General features: G+C 46.3%; 1 protein-coding gene across 3 annotated transcripts in view; it reads left to right on the top strand.

Annotated features, from left to right (window-relative positions):
* BRAF (B-Raf proto-oncogene, serine/threonine kinase) overlaps positions 1–10,416 on the top strand; it is a 296,643-nt gene that overhangs the window by 211,382 nt on the left and 74,845 nt on the right. Inside the window, exon 1 of one of the 3 annotated variants that reach the window (XM_083832333.1) lies at positions 345–532. The exons of 1 other annotated variant lie outside the window; for it this stretch is intronic. In XM_083832333.1, the coding sequence (XP_083688459.1) occupies positions 383–532 (150 nt within the window). In that variant the 5' untranslated portion in view covers positions 345–382. Of the gene's footprint in view, positions 1–344; positions 533–10,416 lie in introns of those variants that run through there. One more of the 3 variants, XM_083832331.1, reaches the window with a different exon arrangement.

The raw sequence follows: 10,416 nt of genomic DNA, 5'->3' as shown, positions 1-10,416 counted from the left end.
TTCCCAGGGCGACGGGTGGTCGCGCCGTGACGTCAGGGTGTTTCCCGGTGACGCCGGGGCGGGCGCAGGCGCGGGGCGCGCGCGGCGGCGGCGGCGGCGGCGACTCTGGGTGACGTCACGGGCCCGGGCGTGCCGTGCCGTGCCGTGCCGCGCCGTGCCGCGCCGTGCCGGTGGCGCGGGCCGCCGGGAGCTGGCCGGGGTCCGCGCTCGGCCCCCTCCCCTCCCCCCTCCTCCTTCTCCTCCTCCTCCTCCTCCCCCGCCCCCCCCCGCTACGGGTCGCGGCTGGGCCCGTCCCGGCGGCGCGGCCGCGGCTCCCCCCGCCCGCCCCGCCCCCGCCCCCGCCGCCGCCCCCGCCCCCCCCGGCGCGGCGCTGCGAGCCAAGATGGCGGCGCTGAGCGGCGGCGGCGGCAGCGCCGAGGGGGCCTCGCTCTTCAACGGCGACGCCGAGACCGAGCCGCCCGCGGCCGCGCTCGCCGCCTGCTACGCCGCGGGTGGTGGCGGCGGCGGCGGCGACCCGGCCATCCCGGAGGAGGTGAGGCCGCGGGGAGGCACCGCGGAGCCCCTCCGAGAGGGGCGAGGTGCGGGGAGCTCGGCTGCGGCCTCGGCTCGCCCTGCGGCCCCGGGACCGCGGGGGGGGGGGGGGGGGGCAGGCGGCGGGGCCAGCCCCGGTGCTCGGCCACAGCGCCCCGGGGCCGCCGTCGTCCCCCCCAGCCCCGGGCTCTTCGGTGTCCGGCGGCCTGGGGAGGTGCGAGGGGAGCGGGGCTCGGCTCGGGGCCGCCGCTCCGTGCGTTTCAGCCCGCGCCGTGCCTTGCGCGCGGGGAGGGTGAGGAGGCGGTGGGGGCTCGGGGAGGGCGAGCCGGCGGCCCGGCCCCGCGGCGGGCAGCGCTGCCCGGGGGGGGGGGGGGAGCTGAAGTTGGGAGCGGCGCCGCAGCGCCCGGCGAGGCGGGGGGAGACGCAGGGTCTGGGCGCGGTGGGCAGCGGGGGCCGCGCGGGTCCGCTCCAGGGGTCAGTGCCGGTGCCAGGAACCCTGCCTGCTCGGCCAGCGCCTCGGCTGCGGCAGGCGAGGTCGGCTCATCCCTCCTGAGCGGGTCCGTGCGCTCCGCCCGGGGCCTCCCCTCTGCGAGCGGAGCCCTGCGGCCCTGCGAGGCGCTGAGCCCGCCGGGCAGCGGCTGCTCGCTGCCCTCGGGAGGCCCTGCTCCGACCCTGCCGCCTGGACGCGAGGCGAGCGGGCTTTGCTCGTCAGCTCGCACAGGGGTCCCGTTTGACTCCATCTCACCGGAAAAGACCAGGTTTTGTCCCTTCTGTGTGTTTAACAGCACGGCGGAACCTAGCTGAATTCGTGAGCCGAGAAGTTTGGCGAGTATTAGAGCTCCTGCTGGGCAGGCGGCCGAGAGGAGGAATGGGGAAGGAGACTTCCCATGTTGACGCTCTTGAGACGCGTTAGGTTGGTTGGCCCGTCTGAAGGAGCTATCTGCTCGCCTCGCTGAAAGAAGGCAAAACTCAGCAGCGTACGCATATTTGACACCTAAGCAGCGGGGTGATTAAACACTTTGAGTAACGCCAGTCCAGTCTTAACTTTCCTGAGTAAGGAGAAACTCTTAACTGGTTGAGAAATCTAAATATCTAAAGAGCGGAGTTTAACAAATGCTTTCTTTCAGCAGCAAAGTGAGGTTACAGAGCAGCTCGCTGACTTGTATCGCCCTGATTGCGCTGGTGCAACCCTACGTGAAAGTGAATTGCCCTGCTAATTCTGCCATAAAAAAATAACACAAATCTCTGTGGAATCATTTCAGTAACTGGTTTATTTTGTGGCCCTGGAAACAGTAATATCAATACAGCTGAGTGGGGTAAATAAACTGCAGTGCAAGGGAGGGGAGAGAAGAAAGCCGTGGCAGGAGATAAGAGTTATTTAAATAAGTTTTCGTACCAAAGGAGGTGTCACTTCAAAAATGTTTTAGCGTGCGTAGGTTGTTAGGTTTGACTCCAAATGGTAAATTACATAGTGTAGGGTTTTGTCCTCTTATTTTTTTTTCCCTTGAATATCTTACGTCCCTGTGTGAGAGAGAAGGAGAAGCAGTCTGGTACCTGGAACACCTGCTGGCTGAGGGGTTGCTGCGTCTCAAGTATGGGTTCATGTGTGCGTGGTTAAGAAGCGTGTGGTATTGTTGTATTATTTACAAGCAAACTCTTTATACATTGGAAATAATGAAACACACAGGTCTAAGGCAGAGCTGGTGCTAGAACTTTTATTTTTTGAAGTGGTTTTGTTCTTCAGGTAACTAGTCCTTTCTTAAGTCGTAGGTAATTAACGTTTGTTTATGGCTTAAGTACACGTATTACATCATCTAAAACTAGTTTTAATAAAACTCAAGACCAAAAACTTGCTGATAAGGTTAAAATAGAAACTATCCTTAATACAAAAACAAGCTGGCGTAAACTCTAATGCAAATTTGAGGTAACATAAGTCAGAAAAATACTGAAGTGCTTGTAACTGACTCATGGCTCTAATATAAGTGCCTGTTTTAGTGTTTTGTTTTGTTTCTTCAAGAGAATGTAAGTCTAGGCTTTAAAAGTAACCTTGCTGTGGAAGTCCATCAAGGAGCATAACTCCACTTATTCTGAGGAGATGCCTAGAAAGGTTTTAGTTCTACAGTCTTTCAGGAAACGCCCTCCTGGCTTCTGGGAGGAAAACCTTCAGATCTGTACTGAGTTTCTCGTTTTAAGAGGTGGGTAAACAAGAATAATCTTTGACAGCCCTTGAAGTAAGCTGACACAAACTTGTCAGTTGAAGTCCTCTGGTAAAGGAGGTGTTATGTATCAAGATCATAATCAAGTGTTGGTTGAAACTACAGCAGCATTATTTACGAACTCAAGGCTTGGGGCTTTGCAGAACAAGTTTACGCCATAACATTCAAATCATGGCCGATTTTTAGTCAAGTAATTAATCTAGTGCTTCAGAAGTTGCCTTTTGTATCCTGAGAGCTGATACTAACAATCTTCAAATAATCAAGTCATTACATAAGAGTATAATAATTGCTAAAGCATTTTTTTCTACAATTTCTATGATTGAAGATTAGGAAGAATGGTTGCATATGCGCTTACAAGAATGGAACACTTAGGAAATAAATCCTTGTGCCACCAAGAAGTACCTGAAAAAAGTAGGGGCAAGCGAGTCAAGGAGGAAATTTTATCTTCCCTTCATCTTTCTGCTTCTGGTATTAGGAGGCCTGGGATGAGTGCTGGCATCCAGAGGCTTGGAGGCCAGCTTTTACCGCATGATGAGTTCTCAGGACTAGAGACAGTTTGGATGGAAGGTTTTCAGAGTGTTGTGGGCTTGTTGATATAGTAAAGTGTGTGTGACAGCTGGGAGGAAAGGCTCTGATCTTGTTGCTAGAGATTATTTACACCAATATTAAATAATTCAAGTGGGATTTTCTGTACTCAGAGCTTTGTGCCCTGAAGTGCTCTTTGGAAGGCAAAAATGACTGGAAGTTCTGAACTGAGGCCCTGAGCTGATCTCTTCCTAGGTGGCAATGCTGGAGTTTATCCTGCATAAATATTAGTTATATATTTAGAAACCTTAATCCTACAAAACAGTTTTAAGAAGAAGAAGAAAAAATAGAATGAAAAGATGCCTCTAAACTTAAATGAAATAACTGGTGGGATCTCATGAAGTAGTGTTGGTATGATAAAAGTCGGCTTTATTTTTGTTGCAGTAGCGTTTAGGGAACCTATTGTGCAGGGAATTAGAATAACTTTTAATATGTTTCACTGAAGAGTTTACAATTGAATGTGCTGCTTCTTTGGAAAGTTGAAAAGAGAAGCATTTTTTTTTTTTACTTCGTTGCTTTTGAAATTAAACATGAAACACATTCCCAAAATTGCAGTTAAGTTTCATTGCATTTGTGTTCAGTGACTGAGCTAAGTTTACAGTACAGGAATGCCATCCTATTTAGCCGTGAGGACGAGTTACGCTTTGGCTGGAGATGAAGCATCTCGTAGCCAGTGTTCCGCAGGAGTGTATCTCAAAAGACAGCACAGCAGAAGAAGGCCTTTGCTGAGGACTTGGTCGGACTTTGGGCTGCAGCTTCAAGCAATACGTGGTCCAGCCGGGGAGGGTCTAGAGAAAAGTAACGAGAGTCCAGATCAGACCTTTGAGGAAAGACTGAAAAAATAGAGGTTGTTTAAAAATAGAAATGGAAACTGTCGAAGATGCCAAGAAGAGCACAGATAACTTGTTCTCCCGGTTGGTGGTTATGATTGCTGGGAGTAGTGAGTTTAAATGGTAGTAGAGGAGATTGTTTCAGGTTACTGTCAGTCCTTTTCCTTTATGGCTAGGGATAGTGAAGCAGGAAATTATTTGACTTAGATTATTTGAAAAATGCCTGTTAACAGATTCTGTCACCTCCACAGACGAACATAATGTCAGGAATGATGGGGGAGAGTTGAGCTGGGTGTAGAAAAGACAATGATTTTGAGAACCTTTTGTCTTTTTTTCCTTAGGCTTTTTGTGATTTATTCTTGACAAGGTAGATTGGGCATTAGAAGGCAACCTTAAAGGACTTGAGTTTAGTGGGGGTGTTAAAAAAGACTTCTGCTTATGATGTTTTACCCAAAAGGCGATGGGATTAACAGCTGTGTTCTGTAGTAGCTCTTTTGATTACACAAAACTTGCTTAATAGACCACTAGGTTCTGAAAAGTTCGGCCGTCTCAGGGGATTTGCCTTCAGTCTGTGTGCATATCCACAGCTTGGATACAAAGCGTTTGGTGCTGAGTTCTGTTGTGAATTTATGTTGGTACTTCAGCTGCTAGTGCTATTTCTACTTGTACTTTGTTGTAGTTGTTAAAGATGTCTTATTTTTAAAGCTGTTCTAATAATATCTTTCTTGACACTTGTTTTAGCTAGGAAAGGCAGTTCTTTTGTTGCATGCAGTTAAAAGTACCATAGACGAGATGAGATGCGGTTTTTGGTTTTGGTTTTTTCTTTTTTTAATGGAGATATTTTTTAATCACAAAAAAAAAATCCCTAAAGCTCCAGTATTCTACTTAGCTTTGTTATTTCATAACAAATCTATAGTTTAATCAATTACTGTACCTATAGAAAATGTGCATGAAGGATTTTAGGGTGAATTTCGCAAAAGAAAAAATAGGATCTTATTTGTACCTGGAAAAGAAATAAAAGGAGGCTTCGAATTAGCGTGAAGTTGATAATCATCTTCCTGCTGAGCCTTGTGCAGAAGCTGCAGGTTTAACAGTTGTTTGGAGACGCTTCTCTGCTGAGCCTAAGTTTTCTGCAGTATGTTTCAGTTTGAGCAACCCCCGTTTGAAGGGCAGCGTAGCGCACCGTACAGCAGAAATGCCCCGTCATAACCGTAGTGGCTGATGATTAATGCTGCTCCCGTCGCTGCAGTCAGGCTGAAGCTGATCAAAGGGTGCCCCGCCACCGAGAGGGGCCGCTTCTGCCGTCTCGTGTACCTGCACCCGCATACCCGGCCAGCTCCACGCCGCGCCAGCTGAGTGCCACTTAGATCCTCTCCCGAGTTGATTCAACCCACTGATGCTGAAGGAAATTGGTGTCGCTTTTGTCAGGTTTTCCGCAAGAGTAGCGGGCTGAATCTCCTCAGCGAGGCGGCTGGTGAGCTCCAAAGCTCTCGTGCAGTAGGTGACAAGAAGAATGTGGTTAGGGAGAGCAGTGCTAGCGTGGTGGGTTTGACACACATACACACCCTTTTGCCTTTTTTTAAGGTCACTGCTGTCCTGTTACATTGGCCTTTGTTTTTCTTTTGTATGCTTGAACGAGAGCTCTTGTGTGGCTGAAGTTTTCTTTGCTGGACTTGTCAGGCTCTGATCCTGACACGTTAGGTCTTTGTGGTCTTGAGTTTCCTCTGCTAGGCTGTAGCAATCGTGCTTGGTTTTTCTGGATAGCTTCTGAGTGCACCTTTCATGCCGTGGGCTATGACTGCATGCCATCGTTTTGCCAGCGTGCCAGGGACGCCAAGGCCCTCTATGGGCTTCTTGTGTAGCAGGCATACTTTCCCAGCTGCTTGCACCATGTGAGACTGCTGGGTACAATGTTCGGTTTTCTGAGGTGTGAGATGGTTTTCATGATTTTCGTCTGTTCACACATCTGTGTGTGTACACAGCTACGTTCTCATGGCTAGTACAGAATACCGAAGCATACAATGTGTGTCTTTCTTTGCTTTAGTTTCTTTCTACCAATTGCTCTTGAGCTTTTGGGGTGTGCAATGCAGTCCTCTTAATCTGTTCTCCTGTGCACAGCTTCTTTCTAAAATGATGAAATACGTATTTATGCAACTGATTTCCTCTTCTGTGTCCAGTTCTAAAGTTATACAAGGCTGCTTGAAGCAGAATTACATGCCTTTTTTTCCTGTTTAAGCTCCTTCCCGCAAGTGTTTGACTTGTTACTCCACCTTTTTAACTTTTTTTTTTTTTGGAGGAGCAGCAGTGCCTTTCTTTATTCTGTTTCTGATGAGTTTATGCTTGTGGCCCCTTGCAAAAAGAGGTGAAAAGGCTGAAGGTATAGTTTTTAACCATCCCCGTTGTCCAAAGGTGCTGTCTGTTCAGGCGGGAGCTCTCAGGGAGTGGTGCTGCAGCTGTCATCCCACCTGGGGAATTCAGACCCACATCAACAGTAAGGGTCCCAAACCAGAGCCCGTGCTCTTTCCAAAATGGGGTTTGTTGTGCGCTGCAGGTGTAGTGCTCAGTGCCGAGTGAGCTCTCCACCCTATCAGTACTGTAGTCAGGAGATGGTAGGAGTGTCTGTGTGCACTGGACGAAGCATTTGTCCTTCTGAGCTTCTGACCAAACAAAATAGTTTTGTGATTCTCCCAATATACCTGCACAAAATGTAGTATGAGAGGGAGATTACATTTCTGCTTGCAGGGTACCAATTTTCTTTCAAAATCTCATGTCTGGGAGGCAATCGAGTTTGTTAGTGAACAAAATGTACTTACTGATTAAAACTGTGCTGCATTATGAGGTTGCTAGGATTTTTTTTTTTCCCCGCAAGAAGGGGAATACCAGCAGTAATATCCTCACTGTTGTGCAGTGAAGCCTCTTAAACAGTATAGTTATTAGTAAAGCTGTTGTTAAATGTACTGATAAGTAGTAAATACATCTCAAATGCACTTACACTGTGTTTAGTCAATGTTTTCTGACCATTTGGAGCACAGGTTTGGTAACCCCTAACTTTCATTGTGCATCTCAGATAAAAGGAACGCATTTTGAATGTAGATGTGTCTGAAGTGTGAGTAGCACACCTAGTTTCTTCTCTCTCTATTGTAAGGTACTTATTAATAGTGCTTCAAAAGCACTGTAAAATCAACATGAAATAAAACGTTATGACTTTAAGAAGTTGGTAGCATCTAGGTGTTTGGAAAATCTCGGTGGTTGTATGTTAACACCTCAGCCTTTGAAATGGTTTTGTAAATTTATTCATTAAATCTTAATAGGTCAACCATTCTCTCTACTTGTAAGTAATGTAGATTTAAATGCATGTCTTTAGCGTCATCTGAGGTAGCTTTCAGAAGGGATTTCTATCAGTATCTTCATATTTTTTTCTAGAATGCTGTTGGTTAGTGAGAATAAATTCTTGTGACTTTTCTGAAGCCTGTGTTGGTAGTTTAAAATTTTCCCAGTCCCTAGATTTAGTCGTCACAGATTATGGGTCTTGCAGCAGCCTTTATGTGATAAGTAGTTCTCCAGTTTGATCGGTTCAGGTCTGACTGAACCAACCTACAAGGTCTTTCAGCGTTTTTTCCATTTTTCTCTGGAATAGATGGTTCTTTTCACCACCCTACCATGATAAGTGCTGTGTCCTGTTTTGATTAATTTATTTTTTTTTAAAAGATCCTCCTAGCTCTTTGTACAATGAATGGCAAGGAGCCAGTTCTGCCTTTTAAATTATTTCGTTTTTCACGGTGCTGTTAGAGGTAGTAGGCAGCCTGGTCTGCTGAGCTGAACAGAAATGCCATCTAGGAAAATGTGGTTTCTATGGCAGTTTCTATTTGTGACTGTTTTCTGAGATTGTGGGCAAATTACTTGTACCTGGCTTATTATGATTTTTTTTTTTTTACTTTATAAAACACACTTGCCCTTTTGAGGGTTTGGAGATCTGTTTGCGATAAAAATGAGATGCCTTAGTTGCTTTGTTGGATCACAGCTCCACTTAAACTAATAGGATATATTTGTATTTGATGCTTATTATTGAAATACAAATATTTTCTTATATAATAAGAATGTATTTCTAACTGGTTAGTAGAAAACACACGCACCGTGTAGTAACAGTTTAGTTGTTGAATATTGTAAAGCGTATGGAAAATTATCTTATGGATTGATAACATGAACTTTTAAATAGGCGCTGTTTATCTTCTCTGGGTAGTCTAATTAGTTGTGTGCTCTGGCAAGGAGTGAGCAGAAAAGGTTGTGCAGTTCAGGGGAGACTTTGTTTTCTCATTTTAATTAATGTGACCCAACCTGTGTCAGAGCTCTGCTCGACTCGCATTTGCTGCTTATAGACAATTATTGTAATTAGCTGGTTGGCTGCTTGCTTTCCGTCACTGATACGACTTGTCCTCAGTGTAACGTGTGTGGAGAAACAGCCTGATGTGTACACAGCAGTGGCTCCTTTGTCAGCTCGCTGCTGGATGGGCTTAACACTCGCTGAGAGTCAACGGTAGTTACCTCTCAGGCACAAAACTGTGTCCTTAGGCTAGGAAATCGGGATCATTCTTTCCTCCTACCTCCTTTTTTTTAACCTTTGATAATCTAGGGAGAATTTTTTTTTTAATGGTAAACATAAATACAATGAATTGTACCAGAACATGATCTGTGTGAGATACTCTTGGCTACTGAACCGCTTCCAAAGTGAATAAACGGGACTAATGGACTAATAGCAATGCAAGACAAAAGCCTTGAGGAATGTGGAGTAGGAGACTTCGTTAGATCGCAGAAAGCCGTGCAGCTGGCGGTTAGTGACTTAAAGGACGGATGCAAACACCTCTCATTTTTCACACTCTCGTGTTCTGCTGTGGTAGAAAGCTTTTGTTAACTTTCCTTTTCGTGCTGCTTGGAGGCAAAATGTACTTAGCAGCAAGCAGCAAAGATGGCAGGTGTTGGAAAAGAGGGGGCCTGCAAGCGGACCGAAGCTGAACAGGAAGGCTGCTGCTTCCTGGTGGCCTGAATCGCCGGCCTGTGGGCTGCAGAGAGGAAAGGTGGCTTTTTGCACCAGCTCCGGTGGTCACCGGGTCCTTGCCAAGCTCTTTTAGCACACCAGACTGGCAGAAAACTAACCTCAACAGAGAAAAAAAATATTTTGCTTGTTTACCTTACTGATAGGATTCAGGCAGAGGTTTAGGTTCCAGAGGGAGAGGAGGGAAGGGAGCAGAGGGAGATCGATGGGCGCGAGCAGTCCGGTAACTGCACCCGCTGGCTCCCGGTGACTGTGCGTAGCGAGAAACTTCTTAGCTACCTTTTGAGAGCAGACTATCAAACTTTATCCTTTACAATTTGTCACTGTATCTCAAAAAATATTTTTAAATGCTCGCCGTAAATAAGGAACACTTGAAGTCCAAATTCCTTTTGTTTAAGAGGCGGCAACCTGAAAGGCAAAGGCTGACAGATTGAGAAGCTGTTTGTTCTGCTTTAAAAGTGGAGCTCAGTGAGGAGCAATCCAATTTGCCTTTAGAATTAAACGAAGGAAAAGACACGGATTGCTATCACTTGCAACTGATGGATTGCAAGTAAATGAGAGATGCAAGGATGTTAAGTAAAAACTAAGCAGTTGTAGTACGAAGATGGTTGTGTGGTAAAAGTCTCCTGGTAAAGAAAGCAAGTCTTTATTGAATACGTCTGTCTATTGCAGAAGAGTTACTCTGCAGTTCTCATTCTGATTGAAGAATTAACAGCAGAAATTCTATGATGATAATTCAGATACTTGAGCATGAATGTGGTCAGATGTTTCCTAGTTTTTTGGGGTAGGGAGGGAATTGTTGGCTGTCTGGTTTTAGTCATTTTTTGCTCAACAGAAACAGTTTCACAACAAACACAGTTGAAAACCTGCATTACTGGTTACAGGGGGATAAGAATAAGCCTTCTCCTTCCTAAAAATGTTACCTGATAAATGGAAAAAAGTTTTAATCTTGAAATGTTTTTAATATTTCACTAATTGCCATGCTTACAGCAGGTGCCAGCTGACCATATTTACTGTATTAGCTTACCTAGGTATAATCAGACAGGATGGTACAGAAAAATGCTGCAACTTTTCTTGAGACCTTCACTTCCTGAGCATGCTGTCGTACATCTTCACCAAGGCCATTCTTTATCAGTGTAGAAAGATATGTTCAGAGATTTTAAACTTTTGTGGAAAAAGACACTTCTTTCCCGTGGTTACGGTA

The sequence above is a fragment of the Anser anser genome, assembly GCF_964211835.1.
Source record: "Anser anser genome assembly, chromosome: 1".
Lineage (NCBI taxonomy): Eukaryota > Metazoa > Chordata > Aves > Anseriformes > Anatidae > Anser > Anser anser.
The sequence above is the reverse complement of the archived record's forward strand: the minus strand, read 5'-3'. Positions and strand labels throughout refer to the sequence as shown.